Source organism: Amblyomma americanum, chromosome 7 (genome assembly GCF_052857255.1).
Source record: "Amblyomma americanum isolate KBUSLIRL-KWMA chromosome 7, ASM5285725v1, whole genome shotgun sequence".
In the NCBI taxonomy this organism is placed as follows: domain Eukaryota; kingdom Metazoa; phylum Arthropoda; class Arachnida; order Ixodida; family Ixodidae; genus Amblyomma; species Amblyomma americanum.
The window spans coordinates 139022319-139045679 of NC_135503.1; the positions used below are offsets into that span (position 1 = coordinate 139022319).

Sequence of the window (23361 nt, forward strand, 5' to 3'; positions counted from 1 at the left end):
TAATGTCAGCACTGCTTCACATGGAGCGTCGTTCCTGGCCACAGACCGAGTTTGGGTTTGGGTTTGCAGTTTTTTTCACTTTTTTACAATTCGTCCAATCAGTGCATTGAAAACTGTTTCTTGGATTTATATACAGGCTTTATATAAAGGCTAACCCCCCCCCCCCCCCCCCGCGGGGTTTTCCCCTTTATATAAAGCCTCGACGAATTTGACAGGACCGTTTGCTTGCACACCCGATTCAGGTCTGTCTGCTAACTGCACTACTCCCGGCAGTGTCGTCGGTAAGTCATCAATGTTCGCAAAGCGGTACCAGTCAATAAATACCTACGGTAAAGAAGTTCAGCACAGCGCGATTCTGTTCCGCGGGGAGCTGTTTGTGCATGTGCAGGTGACGTCGACGTGCGCGCACCTATCACTGTGCAGACGCATTTGGGCCCCCGCTTAAGCCGAATCTCGATAGCGGAACGTGAATCGCTCCATATATATTATCTTTACCTTTATACAAGTCTACAGTCGGACACTAACCGCATACGTGCCGCATGCGTTCGAGGAAGATCTAATTAAAGCCTGAATAAGGAGAGTGGCAGCGCACTCTTGAAAAAAAAAACGTATTCAGGATTAATACTACTAGTTCTATTTACACTAACCCTATTTACTCTAATCAACGTCTTATGGCTAAATTCTCTTCTCTCTCCCTAGATCCATTAATACTGTCATGGATTTCTTCTTTCCTCCCAGACCGCACCCAGTTTACGGTTATCGGTAATCACCGCTCCAAATCCTCCAGAGTTATTTCAGGAGTATTCCACGGCTTTGTCCTCGGACCACTCTTAAGTTTAATCTTTTTCAACGAGATTCCTGCGAATACCTCCTCCACAATTCGCTGACGATTGCGTTCTTTATCGTCGCATCACTGCCACCTCTGACCAGAGACTCCTCCGGAAAGACCTCGATATAATAGAAACCTGATGCACCACCTTGCTGATGAATCTGAACATATCCAAATGCAATAGTATGCAAATATCCCGAAAGCATTCATACTCGTTAAACTCCACTGCCATTTCACGTGTTGACTCGTACCAATACATAGGTGTTGTTATATCCGACAAACTCAACTGCTCTGAACACATCACGAAATTAGTGGCAGAGACATCCAAAACACTTGGTTTCATTAAGCGTTCTCTTTCTTTATCCCCCAGATACATCAGAAAACTAGCCTACGAGGTGTACGTTAGACCGAAACTTGAATATACCAGCGCAATGTGGAGCCCTGACCAGCAATAATTAATTCCATCAGTTGAAAGCATCCAGAATCGGGCGGCTCCCTTCATCTGTTCAGAATATGATAGCCGGGTTAGCTCACCGAAGGAAAATTTCGTGGCTGTGCCTCTTTCATAATCTATATTACAATCGCCCTGAACTTGAGAACCTTCCTTTGAGTACCATCTGTTAAGAACATCACGTATTCATTTCAATTCTATGAGCATGCAGCGCAAAACTGGTTCGACAAACGCATTTAATAAGTATTTCTTACCCTTGGCGATTGAAGAATGGAACTCGATTCCTGAACCAATAGTCTATGAAAGTGGCAACTCTAAATTCAGGCAGCAAATATCAACTCACTTTGCCAAATAATCTCCTTATCGGTAAACATTTCCTGCTTTACTCATATATCAAACGCGAATTTTGCTTTGTAGCTCTTCCCTAAGCCCACGCATATATATATATATATATATATTCTGCTTTGTCTTGTATGTTTTTCTCTGTATTGGTAATAATTGTGTGTATAAACCTTTGTATTGATTTGTAAACATATGCGGAAATCAATCGCATGGGTGTTCTTTTCGTCTTTCTTTTCGCATTGTCCTTTCACTAACCACGGTTCCGTGAGAATGTATAATGTTACTTTGTCTCTCTGCTTTTTATTCAGCTTAATAAATATGTGACCACGTGAATACTTTACTCGTTACCCCCTCCCCCCTTATGCAATGCCCAAACCAGGGTCCTTATTCGAATTATCGCTAATATGCGTCGAAGCAAACAGGGCGTAGTGCAACTTGCAACCGATGATTGACATCGTCGGATACATACGACGGCTCAGGATTTTCTTAAACACGTAGTGAAAACATCAATGGCCTGAGGAAATGTAGCAAATCCTGCCTTCCGTGATGCTAAGGAGCGCGCACTTTGTCGCCTTGCTTAACGTTCGTTGGGCATGGAGAACGAGGAATTTTTTCGTTAGACACCGCAGTTGCTGGCGAAATCGTAAAAGCTCTGGCTGAGACAATCCTTAGATTAACTGCGGGGTGCTATAGTTTTTGTTTTGTAGTAGCCACTCCTATGCTGCCAAGATTATGAATAAAATGCTCAAACGGTAACACTTGCCTTTCACAACGATGTTGGATGGACTCCCTCCCCACCCTTTTCAGGAGTTGTTTCGTGGTTTTCTACCGCCGCTTTTGTAACGGAGCAGGCAAGTTCCGAAGCACGTGCACGTTTGAATCGTCGTGCAGGCAAGATGAAAGGCTTCGAACACAAAGACAGAACACAGGCACTGCTCTTTCAAGTGTTTTGTGCCGCTTGTCCTATGGTGATGCATGTCATGAGTAAATGTTTGCCGGTGGTGTTGGTCCGGTGATTTCCAGAAACTGGATGCACCGCTTGAAGGCATCTCGATGATATGACTTGCAGGCGAAGCGATTTAGTGAGAAACGAACTTTTATACAGGCTATTTACAGATGGGTACAAACAAAAGTCAGTATACGACCACAACTATCCGCGGCCGGCCTAGCCGACCGCCTGCACGGAGGCGAGGGACACCGCGTCCCAACAGTCAAACTGGCGCACCTTGCACCAGCTCTCAACTGTCACTCCTTCCGCACTCGGCCAGACCGAGCGCCTGCCAGCTAGGAGTAGCTAGAGACCAAAGCACACGGGCGCGGCTCCTTTCGCGGGTGCACCCCGATGATGCCCGCGCCCCTTTCCACGCGTAAAAATAAACTGCTAACTGCGGCTCATCAGTTTTGACGCATAGGAAAGCTCAGAACTGATGTCAGCGTTTTCCCTTACTCCCGACTTCCTCCCCTCCCTAGGTGGTCTCGCAATCCTTCGCAAAGGGGACAGGGGTCCAAGGTCGAGACCGGCAGATAGCCCCGCCGTCCGGAGCGGCGAAGGAAACCGCAACGACGAATGGGGAGACTAACCAAAAAGGCATGAGTCCCCTTCTAACGGCGTGCACCAAAGCAAAACAAAATAAAACAAAACCGGACGCGCAGCCTAGGTCACTGCCCTCTCGCGGGATATTCGCAACATATGTACAGAAAGATGCGACAGCGCGCCGAACCCTACATCTTGCGTTACCAGTGTCAAGGCGCCGGAGGCAGTCGCGTGTAAATACTAAGTTGCATGGCTCCACACGCCGGTTTCTGCGAGAGACTCAAGGTGAAGTTTACTGTCCAATGCTGTAATTTTTTTCCCTAACTGACCAAGTACCTATGAAATAAACTGCTCTTCTTACAGCTAGAAATAACCGGATGAATCCAGGAATCTAGAGTTCATATATCCAAGTAACCAAAATTTGTAATGGGCTTCCTGCACATGTTTTTTTGTTTATTAACTTCAAGAAAATTTAGCAGAAGAAGAGCCCATAGACACTGTGCTCATGTGAAGCAACGCTTCGAATCGTCGGAGAACTCGTTGATGAACCAGGCGACGAGACTTCCCAAGTCGCACGGCTGGTATTCTGGATGTAGACGCCGCCTCTTTCCGTCCGGTCCCCTCCCGAGCCAGCGTCCGCGTGTTCCCTTTTTTCGACTGGCTTTGACTCTTTCCACTGGGATGACAACGGAGCCGCTGCCAATCACGTACACGTATCTGTAACAGGCACATGAAATTCGGAAAAGAAAACCGGCGACTCGGGCGAGGCTGGCGTGTCTTCCCCAGTAACTCAGCAGACACAAAGCCACGGAGTTGACGCAGCTGTCACTACCAAAAATAGCCTAGGCTTTGACCTTCATGTGAAGGCTTTTGAAACAATCCTGGATGAGCCGTCGCGGTGTCTCAGTGGTTACGGCACTCGGCAGCTGGTCGAAAAGACGCGGGTTCGATGCCGGCCGTGGCTGTTGCATTTCGATGGAGGCGAAATTCTAGAGGCCGATGTACTGTGCGATGCCAGTGCACAAGCGTGGTGATGAAGTGCGATTATAGCTCAACACCCTCTTTCAATGCAACGTGTGCCGAGACCGCGCGAGAGCGCCTTAGATTTTTAAAATTTTCTCTTGGTGTTTGCCACATCATCTTCGATTAAAATGCCGTCGAAAGCAGCCCGCTTTGCGAGTCCAGTTTACTGTAGCTCGAAGGCTGCCAGCTATTGTCGGTTACTTAACAACAAACGAATTTCATAGGTGTATATTGTTTGAGTCAAAGCCCTACCTCAAAGCGACTCAGGCTATGAGGGACGCCGTAGTGAAGGGCTCGGGACAGTTTCGACCACGTGGGGTTCTTAACGAGCACTGACATCGCACAGTACACGGGCCTCTAGAATTTCGATGGAGGCGATAGAATTTTTTTTAAAGAACAGGCCATCAACGTTTCAATGTCCACAAGAATAATTATTTATTACGTCTCTGACTAGCCCTCAAGACCATGTATGGCTTTTTTCATATCCCCCGGCCCCTCGGAAAAAGAGAAATAAAACAGGTTTTGTCCAAAATCATTATTTTTTTTTTAGCCGTCCCATCCCTATCGACAGACCGCATTCAAGTCTCTTGTTTTCGTCTTATGCTAGCGCGGGCGCAGCGAAATGGCAACTGCTTTGCGCTCGCAAAAAACACATAGAAGCTGTGAAACATCGCTGTGTGCAAATATACCTGGCGTTTCAGGGAAGATTTTAAGTGACTTTCAAAAATAGGATTTTTGAGGAAAAATGTGGCTTTCGAGGCATCGTATTGCCAGTGTTGGCGGACACCAGAAAACTGATGAGTCACCTTAACTAGTAAGCTGGTTATTTACTAATTGTAATTGAGTTTTCACTATTACAATTAGGCACTTGGTTGCAATTAGAGATGTGGCCAGTCGCCAGTAACGCCATATCAGTTTTTAGAATTTCAGGAACGCGATTACCCTCCGCAGTGAACCCCAACAAATTTTGGCTACATCGTTCCAATATACATGCGCATTCGAAGAGTATGCATTGAAAGCAACCCCTCCAGTCCACGTAACTAGTCGAAATAGCTAAATTTTTTGAGCCGCAGAGCAGAAGGTAATTGCGTTTTCGAAATTCTAAAAACTGGTAAGGTGGTTACTGACGACCGGCTACAAAACGCTGATTGCAACCTGGCGCCTAACTCCATTAGTTAAAAAAGTTATATATTGGAAATTAGTTCGCCAGCTTACTCCGGTTTCGTAGTGTCCGCCAACACTAGCACTACCAGGCCGCGAACGCCATGTTTTTACTTGAAAAATCGTGTTTTTGAAACTTGCTTAAAGAATTCCCTGAAACAGCCGGTATATATCCTTACGCCAGGAATCGTTCTGCGCAGAAATTCCCGAGACAACTTTTCAAGTATAAATCTACCTGTCAACCTTTTTACATTGCGCTTACTGCTGCTGCGAAACAAAAATGATGTAAAGTGCGAAAATTTATCATTCAAAAAGTTATACGCAACTCTACGTTTCGTCACACCAGGTTATTCTGGCACATTTCGTGGCAAATCATCCTCTAGGCTTTGCCGGGAGTTCCTTCAGACTTTCTTTCATATCATTTACTTTTGCAGTCACGGCAAACTCCGTTGCTCCCAGAGAAAATTAAAGTTGTTCATGAAGATACGTAAGCAAATGTACTCAGACGTTACGCGCATAGAGGCTGGGATTTGGGTCATTCCACGTCAAGTGAACCAGACTTCGCTCTCGACCATCTTCGATAGCCTTAAAAAAATCATGGTTTATTGCATTATTTGGGAAATATTATCCGTGCTAATTTCTGCTGAAATAAATTTTGTCGTGCCCTGGCCACCAGCTTAACTTTCCAAACGGTAGTAAAAGCAAGCGTAACAAAACACATTGTAAAAAATGAAATATTTTGCGCCTGTCTTAATTTTATTTCCTCGTCAATAAAAGATATTACGCTCTCGCACACAATAATATGAAAAAAGTTTCAAATCTAAGCGATTTTAAAATTTCTTATGAAATTTTGTGTTCTCATAGTAGGTGTTCAAACTATTTTTTCAGGTTTTCTGAAAGGCAACGGAACCGATAAAAATCTTTCAGCGAGCACAATACGTAAGTCACGTCGCTAAAATTATATATATATATATATATATATATATATATATATATATATATATATTGGACAGCCCTCCCCGTAGCTCAGTTGGTAGAGCACCGGACGCGATATTCAGAGGCGCTGGTGAACACTCTCAAGGTTCGCGTACACCCAATAAACATAAATATCCACGAGAGCATCAGATTGGACAGCCGTCGCCGTAGCTCAGTTCGTAGAGCACAGGACGCGATATTCGGACGTCGTGGCTTCGGATCCCACCGGCGGCATGGTTGTTTTTTCTGCTGCTTTGTAATGAATTTTCTTTAAGCGATAGATTAATCTAAGTAGTATTATCCCACTAAGAAGCGCAACACAATAAAAATGACATTCCCCTATGCACCTTCGTTTCTGTGACAGTTGGCTCCTTTCATAAGTGTATGTATGTATATATATATATATATATATATATATATATATATATATATATATATATATATATATATATATATATATATATATATATATATATATATATATATATATATATATATATAGTTCGCAAAAAAGATGCTTTTGCGGAATTTTCGCCTATCATTTGCAAACCAAAATGAGGTGGTCTTAGTAAAAGTATGAAAGGTAATAGGTTAAGTTTAATTGGAGAGACCTTTGCTTAAAGCGAAAAAATAATTTCGCATCTTAATTGAGCACCGACGCCCAACTTGGCGTTTTTCTGTGCGTGCTGTTGACTGCAAATCACGCAGTGCAGTGAAGCCACCTGCAAATGCAGGCATAAGCAGCACTGCACTGCCCGAATAAGATGCCTCACTAGTCTTGGACGCTTTCAGCTTCGGCATTACAGAAATAAGATAAAAAATAATAGTAAAAATTAAGCGGCAGCGTATCAGGAGCATCAGGCCAGACCGCGGCTTTTCGTCCGAGCATGAGGAGAGTGTTGCACCACGTGACCAGCCCTGAGCTTCCCTCCTGCCAAGAAGCGCTCTCTGCGGTCTGATAACAGTGCCATATTCTGTGAGCCAAACGTAGCTGGAGTTTTTGTGAGTTTGGCAGTATCCGTGGCATTAAGATGTCGCGGCGAACGAGTTCGTCATTTTCAGTTTGCGTCTGCTGGGTTAGGAGGCGCTTGGCAGCAAGAGCAGTCTTCAGAGGCCATACAAATGTCGACTACTGCCCTTATGAGCTATTTAGAAGGACTGACAACACTTTCTAAGAAGCTGCCGCTCTCTGGCTTCCGCAAAAAATATTCAAGGAAGAGAAGTTGAACTCACTGGGCAGTTAGTAAAGAACACTTCATCACATTAGGTACTCATGACCCTCAACCGTGTATGCTGGACTTACGTCGTAATCAGCGCCGTTTCAACCCCGGAAATAAGAGCTTGAACTGCAGCAGCTTACAGTGGTGCTTATAATTCTTTGCAGCCGGCTCCATCGTGCACTGCAGTGAAGAGCGGGCACGGAGCAACACCACAGCAAAGTATCGGTGCTCAAGTTGCAATATTATTTGCGTGCTTAAAACGAAATTCTCTGAGTTAATCTTTCTAGAATAAATGCATTGACTGGCACTGTGCAACTTACAATATTTCATGTTTTTTCTAGGGCCAACTCAACGGAATTGACGGCTGAACATTCCGCGAAAAGTAACTTTTGTCAAAATTTGATTTGTTTTGCTAACAATGCTTTTTTGTTTTCTGATCGCTAGAACATTTTTATCACCTCTTTTGCGTTCCGGAAAACTTGAAAAAACAGTTGGGACGACTCTTGTGGGAAAATACAATTTGTTAAAAAATTTTAGAGTCGCATTGATTTGAGTTTTTTTCGAGTTTTATAATAAACAAACACAGAACAAATTAATCTAAAAATATTTTGTGTGAAAGGGTAATGTCTTTTGTTCACATCAACACAAACTTATAAAGTCATGCATCAAATATTTCATCCTTGGCACATTGTTTTGTTATGTTTGGTATTGTTACCATGTGAAAACTTTAGATTGAGACCACAGCCCCAAAAAATGTTTAGGCAAAAAAAAAAGCTTGGAAAATATATGCCATATAGTGATTAAACAACCCATGATTTTTTTTAAGAGAAATCAATGATGGTTGAACCCAGAATCTGGGTTAGTTGGCGTGGAATGATCCGTTTTTGATCGCGCCTTGTCCACTAAAAGACATTGACGAGCTAATTAAGTTGATATTCTGTTCAGTGCTGTTATCGTATATTCTCTCAATCAGTCAGCCATTAGGAAGTCGCTTTTAATGCATTGCAACGAAAGTCTATTTCAGGTGCTAGGCATACCTTAATACCAATACCCCTCAGCTTTTCTTTTTCGGTAAGAAAAGAAACACCCGCAACAAATTAAAGATGCTGTCTGTCAGTACACGTGACACGCAACCCTTGTGCCATGATTAAAGCGCATTCATTGATCCTTTCACGAGAAGGTGGATTTCTTGCGTTGCCTGTGAAGCCGCGGCGTCGCTTCGGTATGGCCTGGTATCGGTGGTTTACCCGCTTCAAGGAACGTGGGGGCCGGATCTCTACCCGCCACCCTGAGCTCGCAGCAAACCATCGCGGCTGCTGAGCCACTACGGAACAGAGATTCGCGTTGGTGTTGGTTCCGAGATAAGCGCGGAAGTTCGCATGCATACAGCCCAGCTCCAGCCAGCCAGCCCAGGCAGCCCAGCTCCACGATCTGGGCTGGCTGTTTTCCCCGGATTGTGAATGAAAGCACTGTAATCAATCGAAGTGTGTTTAGGTGACCTGCTAGACATCATTTAGAGGCCTTTGTTTCTTTTTGAAACAAAAAGGAAATAATAAAAGAGAGGGGACGCACCAAAGGAAACTAGAGGGACTACATAATTCAAATGCTTCTGAAAACGTTGTGCAGTTTTCCATACCAAGCAATTCTGCAAAAAACATTTCTGAGCGGAAAAGTGTTGATGAACGCAACGTTTCATAGACTGCAAGATTTCACTATAACAATCAATATATCCGCACATTTCGCCTCCGCAGGCTTTCCATTTGTTGCTATGACGTTCGGGTGTCGTCAAAAACGTTCTCCACTGGTTTTTATTGGAGTCGTAACAACTTGATGCAAGCGATAGAAAACTTCAAAAGAAAGATTTAGCTAAGCATAGAAAGAATTGACCATTACTTTTTATATTTCCATAACAGCACCTAACAATATTTCAATATCCCGAAATGTTGTGCAAGAATGCTAGACTTGGTAAGGACTAAATATTGTCATATATACAGTCGTACAGCTGCAATGATATTTTTAATCACTGCTGCCCACAACGTCTAGGAACGCTATAATTTTGCGCGATAGCGTACACAGCTCCTTTTGTAGAAAAGCCGTCGGCGTAGTAGTACGTAGTCGGCACCGCACGACGGAAACAATCGGGGGCTGCGTAGGACAAAAGGTATAATGGTAATTTGTGGTTCTAGTGATTGTCTAGTGTGTGACAGGCTATGACGAGTTTAAAAAATAGTTTTAATAAAGTGATTCTGAAGGAAATTAAGAAATGGAAAAAATGAGAAAAGACGGTTCAAAGCTGGAAAATACTCAGAATGAAAAGCAAGTGCTTGATGATGCTAATTAAGAAAATTTAGAGAGCGTAATTGACTTATTATAAATTGAAACAATTGAGAAAAAATAAAAAATTCTTTCAAAGCTGTCAAACTGCTCACAATGGAAAGCCAATGTTTGCTGATGCTAGGTATCGGAGTATATCGTCGTCCTAATAAAAGAGTCCAGTAAAAAAAATTCTAAATAACCTCATCAGCATCAGACGACGCACCAAACAGCGTTAGCCTTCGCGTCAACTCAGCAGCGTAGCATTTAAATCTTCCTGTTTTTAAGCTTGTACCCTGCATAATGCAGTAGCAACACTGTAACAATTAGCTTATAAACTGCAGAGAAAAGTAGCCTCTAAAGAATTACAACCCGCTAGGAGACATGAAGCAAGCCAGACAGCAGTCAGTACTCACTGTTCATCGCCGAAGCGGTCCGTCTCCTTGTACTCGGCGTCCATGCCCATGATGATGTATTGGCTGCCTTCCATCAATTCGAAGGTTTCGCAATTCTCGCGAGCCTTGACCACTCGTCTCTTGTTGAGAAGGTCCTCCTCTGACTCAGTGCCTGCGTTAGAGGAATTACACAGAACCAAAAGGGTGGTTAGCATAAAGATGAGAAACTGCTTGCATGCCTTATGCATCTTTCCCGAACATGTAAGATACCTCGCGATGCTGCTGCCTCGAAAAGCGGTGCTTCGACAGATGCACTGTGTTCAGTCAAAACACGCTGCGGTTAATTAATGTATCTGCCCTTCACCTAAATAGTTTGCGCTGAAATTTCGAATAAGACGTAATTTTGTTCGCCTCTTCCGAACCGTTTCAGTAACATAAATTCGAATGGAAATGACAGCGTCAGCTGGTTTTTGTTGCTCTTGAGTAGTCTGTAAAGTCAAGGGCATCCGACATGTTACGGTTAATGAAATGCTGGAAAGCATTTATTTCTTTATATATTTTCTAAAGAACCCGCACTGCCAGAACATTACAATAGGGGGGGGGGGGAGGAGGGGGCTTGATATAAAAATAGGTAAATTACAAAAATATTACACGGCTGGTGCTAGGCAGAGCAAAAATTATAACGAACAAAACACACAAATGGAAGGTAAAGCGCTCAAACATGCACGTTTACAACATCGAAAAGAAACCTTTATTTGCCAAAAATCTTTCCCCTCAGTAATGCCGTATACACCGATTAAATCTTCTTTCTGGGCTTACATCCCAATTCTAGTATTTATAATAATAATTAGTTTCTGGGGAAAGGAAATGGCTCAGTATCTGCCTCATATATCCTTGGACACCTGAACCATGCGTGCCGAAACGAAAGGAATAAAGGAGGGAGTGAAAGAAGAAAGAAAGAAATAGGTGCCGTAGTGGAGGTCTCCGGAATAATTTCGACCACCTGCGGATATTTAACGTGCACTGACATCGCACAGCACACTGGCGCCTTAGCGTTTTTCCTCCATAAAAACGCAGCCGCCGCGGTCGGGTTCGTACCTGGGAACTGCGGATCAGTAGCCGAGCGCCCTAACCACTGAGGTACCGCGGCGGGTGCAATTCTAGTGTTTTGTCTCTCGTTCTGTGGTTGCATGTGTTAGCGCTGTTATTTTTTCTAAAATTGCATACATCGAGATTCTTAATTCTTTCCTCTTTATTCAGACATTACCCTGAAGCGTGCAAATGCACAGCAGAAGGGGGTTACAAGTATAGAAAAAAAATGGCTGTGGTTTAGCTCTGGTTAAACCTGGAGTGACGCGATAGCTACATCTGGCCGAGTGGTACTCGCTCAGTCGAACTGCAGTCAGTCAGTCTTTCGCCGCTCCGTATCGCTGGACGTTCCTTCATCTTCGTCCCTGGACGTGGATTCACTCTCTCTCCCTCTCCGCCCCCACCCCCCACCCACTCGGTTTCGCCGGAGAGCCCCGCCGCTGGCAGCAGCCGCTGCTCCGCACTACGGGACCAACCTCGAGGCCACTGCGCCGCCACGGAGCTCTAGGGGTGCCACGCTGGTGGCTCGAAGGAGTGGCGTAGTGTAGCTATCGCTACAAAAAATACATCTTCATTCACGCAGAACACTCGCGTTTCCGTTAACCGATTCTAGTCAACAAGTGTTTTAACAAAGAGGGAATTTGCCTAGGTGTGCTTGCGGTACAGGAATTGGCGTGTTGTGCCTATCATATCGAGTGCCTATTAATTAGCATTCAAAATGCCTATTATTATGTAGAGCTTAGATATTTCGGAAACTTGTCATCGTAGTCGTGTGCGGATTAGCCAGTGTCTACTAGTTAAGCACGCGCAATGGCAGGTGTGTGCCCTGCCTTGTTCCACATTGTGCAGACGGCAAAACATGTCCAAAACGACCGATCTGTGTGTTCCGCATCTCCCATAGAGGCTGCGACCAGGAAGCCAAAAAATGACAATGAAATATCCTACGAGTTTAACTACATATTCATGCACCCATACAATTGGTAACTAAACGTTACGGCTAGACATCGCGTTATCAACCCGAAACACGGTAAGAACGTGTTCTAGACAAGCGTTTTAACTTTTGTGCAACTGCGCGTACGCAACTGATATGTTAATCCGATGTACGCCTACACTAATAGGTTTCAGCTACTGTAAAACTTTCCAGCAGCTCCGTGTGGCGGCCAGTGCTTTCCAAAATATTAGCCCTATTGCTAGCTTGCATGTCCAGGCGGACCAATTGTCACCGGAAAGGCTACCCGAGTTCGCAACCGCTATTCTCGGCACACGGGTATTATCCCTACGAGAGCCTCCATGAAGCAAGCTTGTGCGCGGCGCTGCCAGCATTCAGCTGTTTTCAAGACGGCTGCCTATAACCAGGGATGGGCATCCTCACGAGGGCGAATCCTCATGAGGGCGTCCTCACCCTCACCTCATGAGGATTTCACTCGGTGAGGTGAGAGTGAGGAAGGGTGGGCCGATGAAAATACGTGAGGACGAGGGTGAGGGAGGAAAGACATGGTGAAGTGAGGGCGAGGGAGGGAAAACATGAGGTGAGTGTGAGAGAGGAGAGACATGGTGAGGTGAAGGTAAGGGAGGGCGGAATTCAGTGTTTGAGGGCGAGGCTGGTGGCCGGAACTGTACGTGTGGCTAAGGTGCTTTTGTCGGTGCCGCTGTTTATGGGTTACTATATTAAAGCGCTAGTTCTTAGGGTGAAAATTCCCGGGAAAGACGTAGTTCCTGCACTCTGGAGGTGCGATAGGCGAACACGAAACGCGGGTGCAGCACATCTCCTCGCAGTGATGTACTACACCGCCCCAAAAAGCGCTCCTCTAATCCAAAAACTTCTTTTTTAAATTGCGTAAAATATTTGGTGAAGCACCCTGTGAATTACACTAAGAAGAGGGCACTGGCCGGGCCGTGCAGGTGGCCGCCAGTCCAACGGGAACCATGGTACCGCAGTCAACATTTTCATTATCAGCCCCGAGTCTGTCAGATGATAACAGTGTAGAGAGAAATACGTAGAAATTATACCAAGTAATGCTGTTAAATTACCAAGCTCAAAGGCCACATTTGCCGGAACTAAGTCTGATTTCAGCTCATAGAGGTTTCGCAAAGTTGGCTGCAGCTCAAAAAATGCTTTTGCGAAATTTCACTCTCAAATCAAAGTCTGCGGGGCATTGGTGTAAAAATTTTTTATTCACGATGTGAATAGTTGAGTACAGTCATATCTCCTTTCTGTATTCGATTTTCTCCGGAACTGCGGTATAGGAAAGTGGTGCCGCATTGTGGTGGGCAAAGGCGACCACTGTTGTCTTACCATGAAAATAAAGCAGCACCTCACCCACTTTGGTCTGAATCATCGTTCGCTCCGCCTTGCATTGTACGATGTGCTAAAAAAGAAAAGGTTGCAGCGTTCTCCAAATAACATAAACATCTCTTGGTTTATTTCTGTCCCTGGTAAGAGCAGTGACCGCATAATCGAGCACCTGATTTTATGAGCCAGATTTCTAGCAGGCATCGTAAGGAATTGACTATCAGCGTTTGAGTAAGGCGTAGACGTGCAAGCAAAAAAAAATCACGGGCGGTTTCGTTTGGGATTAACCTTGGATCAATTATCGTGCGTTAGCACCGTTAGTCCTGTTTCGCGTTGTTTACATTCACTTTCTATGCTGCTGCGTGGCCTGAATATGCTTAGTTTGCTTGATATATTATATTTAAGCGAATAGAAAGTTGAAGCCCGATTGCTGCGTGCCGACGACGACGCTGCTACTGGCGGACCTGCCGGTTCCTGTGTTCTTGAGCTCCTGCTATCACCACCTGTGCACGCCGCCGGACTCTACGTGAAGCAAGCCGTGACATATGGTGCAAGTCCTGGGTAACGCATCTCATGGAACGCACCCCGCCTCGCAATTTGAACCCTGTACAAAGCCATGGCCGTCGGGTTTTCCTGGAGCCCTCGAGAGAAACAGAGGCTCGCGCTAGCCGACGTCAGCAAGGCCAAGTGCCGTAATTCGGACTCTTGCCCCAGGGCCGAGGACATCTAGGGCCAACGCCACCATGCCGTCCCAGTCAAAACAAGCCGACCCCGCGATTGCGCCGAGGATCGTCTACATGCCTGTCACCCTAAGATCTGTCGCCCCGTTCCGTGGCGATGGACTTGATGATGTTGAAGACTGGATCCAGCACTATGAATGGGTAGCTCGACATAATTGGTGGACAACCAACCTGTACTTCTCCTGAGATGCCACAGCGAAATACTGGTTCGAGAACCACGAGGCTTCGCTAACATCATGGGAGACGTGCAAGAGCGAACTGGTACGCACATTCGCAAACCAGCACCGGCAATAACATGCTGAAGGTCTGCTCCACGCTCGTATCCAGGCTCATATAACAAACTGTACATCTCCAACCAAAAAATTTTAACTTTAACCCAATGTTTCGAAGTCGACTCGGCTCCTTCATCAGGGGTGACTGAGGGCAGCAGCTAGCGTCTTTTAAGTATGGACAGGCGAAGGGGGTCAAAGGAACGACAGCTGTGAGGCGAAAGGCGCGGGGGAGGGGAGGGGGGTTAGGCTGTTAGTCACGCTGGCGCACTGCAGGGAGGTGGTGAATGGCGACTTTTTTTCGTTCAGTTGAAGAGCAAAGTCCCTGGGCATATACTGGGGGCAGGTTTCCTTTTGTGCGGTTAATGTTGTTCGAGGTGGTGTGGATGTGCCAGGATTCCAGAAGGAGCCTTTTGTGGTAATTTGTTTCGATTCCGAGGATGCGGGTTCCTTCGAAGTTGATTCTATGGTCGGGGTACTCGGAATGTTCGGCTCGGCTTGCGCTTTCTTGCGAATTTGTGGACGTAGTTTTTATGTCGCCGAATTCTTTCTTTGAAATTTTTGGTTTTGCCGATGTAGCTTGCGTCGCAGTCAGCGCATTGAATTTTGTAGACAATGCCTTGGGCTCTTTCTCTCCGCGGCCGGTCTTTTGGAACAGGTAGGCAAAGCGCAACAGTGTTTGTGTGCTTGTGCGCAATCTGGAGTCCCGCTTTTTCATAATTTGGTCGATGATTTCGCTGACTCCTCCGAAATAAAGTAAAATGACGTATTTTGGCGGTGGCGTTGGTCTTTTTGCGTTGAATTTATGGCAAAAAAGTACAACGCACGATATTCAAAGAACTCATCAGGAACGGCTACCCAAAAGACTTTATTCAAAAAACCACTCGACGTCAAAAATACAACATTCGCCAAGAAATCAACGCAAAAGACCAACGCCATCACCAAAATACGTCACTTTACCTTATGTGGGAAGTGTCAGCGAAACCCTCGCCCGAATGCTGAAAAAAACGGGTCTCCTGGTTGCGCACAAGCCCACAAACACTGTTGCGCTTTGCCTGCCTGTTCCCAAAGACCGGCCGCGGAGAGAAAGAGCCTAAGGCATTGTCTACAAAATTCCATGCGCTGACTGCGACGCAAGCTACATCGGCGAAACCAAAAATATCAAAGAAAGTATTCGGCAACATAAAAAAGACGTCCGCAAATTCGCAAGAGAGCGCAATCCAGTAGGCGAACATTCCGAGGACTCCGACCATAGAATCAACTTCGAAGAAACCTGCATCCTCGGAACCGTAACAAATTACCACAAAAAGCTCCTTCTAAAATTCTGGCACATCCAAACCACCCGAGCAACATCAACCGGACAAAACGAAACCTGCCCCCAGTAAGTGCCCAGGGACTTCGCTCCTCAACTCAAAGAAAAAAGTCGCCATTCACCACCTCTCTGCAGTGCGCCAGCGTGACTAACAGACTAAACCCCACTCCCCCGCGCCTTTCGCATCACATCTGTCGTTCTTTTGACCCCCTCCTCCCCTCCATACTTAAAAGACGCCAGCTACTGCCCCCAGTCACCCCTGATGAAGGATACGAGTCGGCTTCGAAACTTTGGGTTAAAGGTAAAATTTTTGGTTGGAGATGTACAGTTTATTATGTCTTCAAACCCAACCAGACAAGCGAATCTGTCAAAATATTTATTTTTCAATCTATCCAGGCTCCCACCGAGAGCGTGAAAAATTTCATTGTCATTGAAGACGTACTGCGTCTGAGTGCCCGCGCTGACCCTCGGGCTACTGAAGAGAAGAAGGTGCGGGCCCTGATGAGGGGTGTCCGGAATGACATCTTTGGAGGGCTCATCCGCAACGTTCCTACCACAGTGGCCGAATTCTTCGCTGAAGCTACCAACATCGAGCACGCATTGGCGACAAGAACCAGTCACTTCCAGCGACTGAGCGCCCTTTTTGTGTCGTCTCAAGTCTTGCTTCGTCTGACCTGAGCGGTGTTGGCCTCGCCGATGTTCGCGAAATTATCCGCGACGTCGTCCGAGAGGAGCTGAAAAGGCTGTTCCCAGCCCCTGAACAGACTGAATCTGTCTCCATCGCGGCGCCTGTTCGGGACGAACTGCGGCACGCGCTGGCGTCCGAAGACGTACCCATTGTAGCTGCAGCCGACCAACAACCTTCGAGCTACGCCGCCGCCGTCCGTCGTCCACCTCCCGTACATCGCCAGTACCAGACCGCTGCCGATTCCGTCTCTCAACGCCACGAGTTCGTGCCCCCGTCTGATGCACGCCTGCAACCGCTGGAAAACCGACATCTGGAGGACTGCAGAACGGAGGCCGCTGTGTTTCCACTGCGGTGAGCCTGACCACAAGTACCGCTACTGTCCGTACCGCGAACACGGCCTTAGAGGTTTCCACCGGGCAGATCCCCCCCCCCCCCCCCCCCCCCGGTGAACAGCCCCGAGAGATACAGGACTACCTCCGACGCTCTCCATCGCCAGTGTCAGCTCCATCTCGCACCTCCCGGTAGCCGCCACCTCGCCGATCATCCCCCCTTTCTCGCGAATCTCGCCGTGAGAGCCTTTCGCCACTTCGGGAAAACTAAGCACGGCGACGCCTGGAGGTGGCGTTGCCGGTTGTTGCACGCAGTAAAGAACCTCCGCCTAATATAGAATGTTCCCGCTCGACTGATGGCACCCTTGAAAGCGACGACTGTTCTGTGGCCTCTAGCAATGCACTCGTTTTAATCGAAGGTCGCGACGTAACAGCGCTTGTCGACACCGGCGCCAATTACTCGAGCTTCAGCGGCAATTTCTCTCGGCGTCTTCACAAGGTTACCACCTAGTGGGACGGCCCACCCATACCTACCGTGGGAGGTCACCTCGTAAACCCTGTTGGCAAGTGCATTGCACGCGTTGAGATTCACGGTGAGATGTGCCCAGCCACATTCGTGATCTTGGAGAACTGCTCCAAAGATGTTATTCTTGGCATGGACTTTCTCCGTGAGTATGGCGCTATAATCGACGTAGGGAGGAACAATGACCCTCCGCGCATGTTCTTCATGGCCAATACCTCCTCGAGCCACTCGCGCTGCGATGAAAGTTGACGCCGACCATGTTCATTTGCCGCCGTTGTCCACAGTTTTTCTTCCTGTCCGAGCCCATACAACCGCATGTGGCGAAGGCGTTCTCGAAGGAAGTGTACAGATGCTACTTACACGGGGCATTGGTGTAGCGTGGGGGATCGCCAGTGTTGAATGTGGGCGTGCCAACATTTTAGTGACCAACTTCAGGAACGAGCCGCAGCACCGGACGAAAGGGGTAGTTATAGTCCAACTGGAAGAACTTAGCGACGTTCGCGAAGCTGTTCCGCTGCCTGAGGAGGAGGCCCCGCCCGGGTCATGTGACCCTACAACGTTGCCCCTGGACATCGATCCCGAGCTTGAGCCTGCCCACACACGCAAACTGCTCTCTCTTCTGCATCGGTACCACAACTGTTTCGCGACGACATCCCCAGTTCGCCAGACGTCCGTCGCCGAGCATAGAATTAGTGTCGATACCTCGACGCCCTCGATTCGCCAACCACCGTACCGCGCTTCCTTGAAGGAGAGAGAAGCCATACAAGAGCAAGTGCGCGAAATGATTAACGACGACGCCATCCAGCCATCCAACAGTCCGTGGGCCGCCCCAGTAGTACTGGTCAAGAAAAAAGACGGGATCCTTCGATTTTGCGTCGATTACAGGCGACTCAACAAGGTGACCAAGAAGGACGTGTATCCACTACATCGCATCGACGACACACTCTGTCGTCTCCGTCATGCCCGCTATTTTTCGTCCATCGACTTGAAGAGTGGATACTGGCAGATTGAAGTGGACCAGCGCGACCGCGAGAAGACCGCATTTATAACACCGGATGGACTCTACGAGTTTAAGGTCACGCCGTTTGGCCTGTGCACAGCGCCCGCGACGTTTCAACGTGTCATGGATACTGTGCTCGCCGGACTGAAGTGGCAGACGTATCTCGTGTATCTGGATGACGTTGTCATCTTCCCCAGCACTTTCGCTGACCATCTCGTGCGCCTAAAAGCGGTTCTTCAAGCTCTTATGACCGCCGGACCGCCGGACAGTGAGCTGAAGTTCCAAGGCCACGTCGTCAGCCAAATTGGTGTGAAGCCAGATTCAGAGAAAACGGCTGCCATAGAGTCCTTCCCTCCACCATCCGACAAGAAGACTGTCCGCGGCTTTCTCGGCCTCTGCACGTACTTCAGACGTTTCGTTCGCAACTTCGCCCAGATCGCAGCGCCGCTTTACCGCCTTACGAAGCATAGCGTCACCTTTGAGTGGACAGAGGAGCAGCAATCAGCATTCCGCCAATTAAAGTACGCCCTTGCAACGTCTCCCGTACTAGGCCATTTCGATCAAGACGCCGACACTGATCTCCACACGGACGCCAGCAACCAAGGACTAGGGGCAGTGCTAGTGCAGTTCTAGGACGGCGCCGAGCGGGTTATTGCCTACGCCATCCGAGCTCTTTCGAAGATGGAGGGCAATTACTTGACAACTGAAAAAGAGTGTCTCGCTGTCATCTGGCCGATCCCCAAATTCCGGCCCTATCTGTACGGTCGCCCTTTTCGCGTCGTTACCGACCACCATTCGCTATGCTGGCTGGCCAATCTCAAGGATCCCGCAGGCCGCCTTGTTCGGTGGGGCCTGCAGCTACAGAAGTACGACGTCACCATCATCTACAAATCCGGCCGCGAACATAATGATGCTGTTTTTCTCGAGCCGCCGTGAATCCGGCGCCAGGGGCGATAATGACGACGAGGACGGCTTCCTTTGGGCATTGAACAAGGCATATATGGCTACTCGGCAACGCAATGATCCACAGATTCGTCAACAGATGGCACATCTGGAATACCACGAAGACGCGGTGCCCCGCGTTTTCCTGCGTATTCTGCCGGCGTTCCGGATTCTGCACGACGTATTGTACAAGCAGAACTTCGACAGCAGCCCGAAGTTATGGCTCCTTGTTGTACCAGAGGACTTGCGCGCCGGGGTGGCCAAAGCTTGTCACGATGATCCTACAGCTGGTAACCTTGGGTCCAGCCGAACACTTGCACGTATTCGAGAAAAATATTATTGTCCCCAACTTCCTAAGCACGTCCGTCACTACGTGAAAACTTGTCGAGAGTGCCAAAGGCCGAAGAGACCTACTGCACGACCCGCTGGACTTCTCCAGATGCTCGACCCACCGCATGCTCCGTTCCACACATTCAGAATGGATTTTCTCGGCCCATTTCCAACGTCAAGATCGGGTAACAGGTACGTTATCATAGCCGCCGACTACCTAAACGATACGCCGAGTCCCGAGCACTTCTGTCAGCGGCTGCTGCTGAGGCAGCTCAGTTTTTTATTGAGTGTATTGTGCTCTGTCACGGCGCCCCTGACGTTTTGATCACTGACTGGAGAGCCGCGTTTTTGGCACAGCTCACACAGGAGATCCTCCGTCTCAGCTGCACCAGCCACCGCCGAACTACGGCGTACCACCCGCAAACCAATGGGCTGACGGAGAGGCTGAACAAGACGATGGCTGACATGATCGCTAGGTATGTGGACGTCGCCCATCGCAGTTGGGACGAGGTACTGGCCTACGTTACATTCGCGTATAATAGCGTTGTATACTTAGTGGCACAGGCAGGGGCCTATTGGTTTACATTCTTTTTCTGGCTGCCCCACCATACTTTTTGTCCACGAGTCAACAGGTATGTCCCCTTTCCAACTGGTGCAAGGCAGACAGGTCACCACGATGCTTGACGCTAGTTGCCACACGAGGCGTCTCTCGACGTAGTCGATGATGCCCGTCTAATCTGAGAGCGCATGGAAAAAGCTCGGCAACTCGCTCGACTCCGCCTCCAGCACCAACAGCATAAACACGCTCGTCGGTACAATCTCCGTCGACGTGACGGCCATTTTTACCCTGGGGACAAGGTCTGGGTGTGGACGCCGATACGCCGTCGAGGTGCCTCCGAGAAACTCATGAAGCGCTACTTTGGCCAGTATACGGTTCTTCGACGCATCGGTGACCTGAACTACGAGGTGCTGCCCGAAGGAATGCGACCGTCATCTTGTCGTTCCCCCCGCCCTGAAATTGCGCACGCTGTCCGGCTTAAGCCGTATTACACGCAATAATCGCCTGCATTTCCCACTGCCTTCTACAACAGCCAGAAAGATTTCTGGGCCCTTGTGTGGTTTTCCGCCAAGTGTTTTTTTGCTCTCGGGATAGCGTCGGGACGATGCTTCTTTATAGGTGGAGGTAGTGTAGCGAAGTTAAAGTTGAAGCGCGATTGCCGCGTGCCGACGACGACGCTGTTGCTGGTTGACCTGCCTGTTCCTGTATTCTTGTGCTCCTGCTATCACCGCCTGTGCACGCCGCCGGCCTCTACTTCAAGCAAGCCATTACAATATGATGTAAGTTTGCGTGTTATTTCATCATTTTGGACTTGTACCGCGGTATAGCTGGTCATTCTCTACATTCACAAATCCCTGAGAATCCTGATTCCGCTCCTAGCGCAGTGTTGCAGCGGTTAAGCTACGCGCCACTGCCCTGCGATGGCAGGTGCTGCTATCGGTGGGGCTTGTGCGATCTATGTTGTTCCTGAGGAATCTCTCGCGACTAATAATTAAATTTAACTGCCATGGTGGGCAGCTTGCGATGACGTCACAACGTCACGTGGCCAAGATGGCTCACGTGCTAGAAGCAGGCTTCGGACAGAGAGACAACCACTTTACTGCGGATTGGAAACGCTAGAGCACTAAAATGGCAACCACAGGAATCATTTACTCCATACTCGGGGAGTTGGGGATTACTATTATTCAACCCAAATGCTGCTTTTTGGCGAGCCGTCTCACTTTCAATTGGCCTCAATAATTTTTTATTTTAATCGACCGCATAAGAGCCTCACCGCAGCGGAAAGCCGCCACCGCACCGGGGGAAGACACTAAAGAAATAAAAATTTAAATCTCGGGGGGTGGATCTCGAACTCGCGGCGGCGCTAGGAAAGCTGTTCCGCAGGCCCCTACTTCAGACCCCTACCCGTAACCACAGCATTTTTTAAGCATGACATTTATAAGATTGAAATTACATATACATTAACTAAATTATTTACAACGCTTTTAGTATGCGCCACGAAACACATCGCAAAAAACAGCAACAGAGCAGCGGACGCGAGGTATAGGCTGAGAGCATCACCGAGAAGGAGCGCCACTCCGGTTTTAAGTTGGTCGGTTCATACACTTTCTCAATTTGAACAATCTGTTCGCAGAAATCCTAACATCATGCCTGTACGTACTGCCAAGCTCTCGTGCTGTGTTTGCAATGTCATTCTCGTCACGTAGCCGCGTTCACAAGAGTTAGTATTGAAAGTGTCGGTCTCTCACGCTGAAGTTTGAAAGCATGGCCTTCATCATCTTCCATCAGTGCGCGTTGAAGCGTCATCAGAGGAGCATGTAGCAAACCGCAAAAAATGCCGGGAGATTAGAAACAGTGAAATTCATAAGACCGAGAGCAATCGCAATGTCATTAAGCGACCTAAAAATTTCCCTTTATTAATCTATATTGTTCTTAGCACTTAATGTAATTATCGTGGTAAACGCTACTGAATTGTTTTTAAATACTCTTGGCATGCAGGAATTTTTGTATACAGGCACAGCAACGCGCTGACTGATTTTAGCAGTCAAATTTAGCACAGTGGGCATGACACCAGCAAACGAGGCTTCATGCAATCCTTTTTGCTTTGCTGTCCAGGTTAGTGATTCCAAATCTGCACATCTGCACAAATCCGCACACACAAAATAGTATAGGCATCTAGCCTCTCGTCCAATAGAGTCTTCAGGGCTTGTATTGCACGTTTATTACTCGGTAGTATCTCCAAAAGTTTCAGTCATGAAAATATAACAGGATTTTTAAAGTGGCTGTTAGTGAGGGTAAGGGTGAGGGAGGGTCGACGAAGTGAAGATGAGGGCGAGGGAGGGCCGGATAACTTTTCAAAATGTGGGCGAGGGCGAGAGAGAACTATGGATTCAAAATTGAGGGTGAGAGAGGAAAAGTGAAAATGAGGGCGTTTGCCCCCCTCTGCCTTTAATACAACCCTTTTCCATGACTGTCGCCAGGTTTTTTTTTTTTTCGTAGTGACATATTTTATTCTCAGAAACAGTACACAAACTGTTGGTTGGACCCATAGCCTTTACGGCTAGTGAGGGGTCCAAATACAACACAAGCACAATACTACCGCAGACCGTGTAAAATAAAAAACTTCAAGATTAACACACACAATTGATTCCTACATTTCCATGGAAATTAAATAGTGTTTTAAAGATGCTGAAAAGTTATTTTTTTCTTTAACTTCATTCGGGATTTCATTCCACACATGGGCTCCACTGTATTCTAGGAGTCTCCGGCCGTACATATTGTAACAAGGTGGTAAATTAAATAGATTGTTAGTTGCAGCTCTTGTTTGTTTCATTGGTAATCTAAATAAACTAAGGGGCAGGGGGTTGTTAGATTTTATTACATTGTTTACTATTTCAGCTATCTTCAGTTTATATGCCATTGATAGGGGTAAGATGCGAAGCTGCTGAAAGAGTGGCCTGCTGGGGTGTGTATTATTTGAATAAGTTATCATACGAATAGCTCGTTTTTGAAGGCGAGAAACAGGATCTAGGTATGTTTTATAT

The 23361-nt window shown here is 47.3% G+C and overlaps 1 protein-coding gene across 1 annotated transcript in view; it reads right to left on the bottom strand.

Moving 5' to 3' along the window:
• Positions 1-2734: 2734 nt before the first annotated feature.
• Positions 2735-23361, bottom strand: part of LOC144096617 (complement C3-like) — a 178717-nt gene continuing 158090 nt past the window's right edge. The window contains exons 37-38 of the mRNA XM_077629433.1: positions 10265-10415; positions 2735-3873 (exon numbers count right to left, since the gene is read on the bottom strand). Of these exons, the coding sequence (XP_077485559.1) occupies positions 3660-3873; positions 10265-10415 (365 nt within the window). The 3' untranslated portion in view covers positions 2735-3659. The remainder of the gene's footprint in view (positions 3874-10264; positions 10416-23361) is intronic.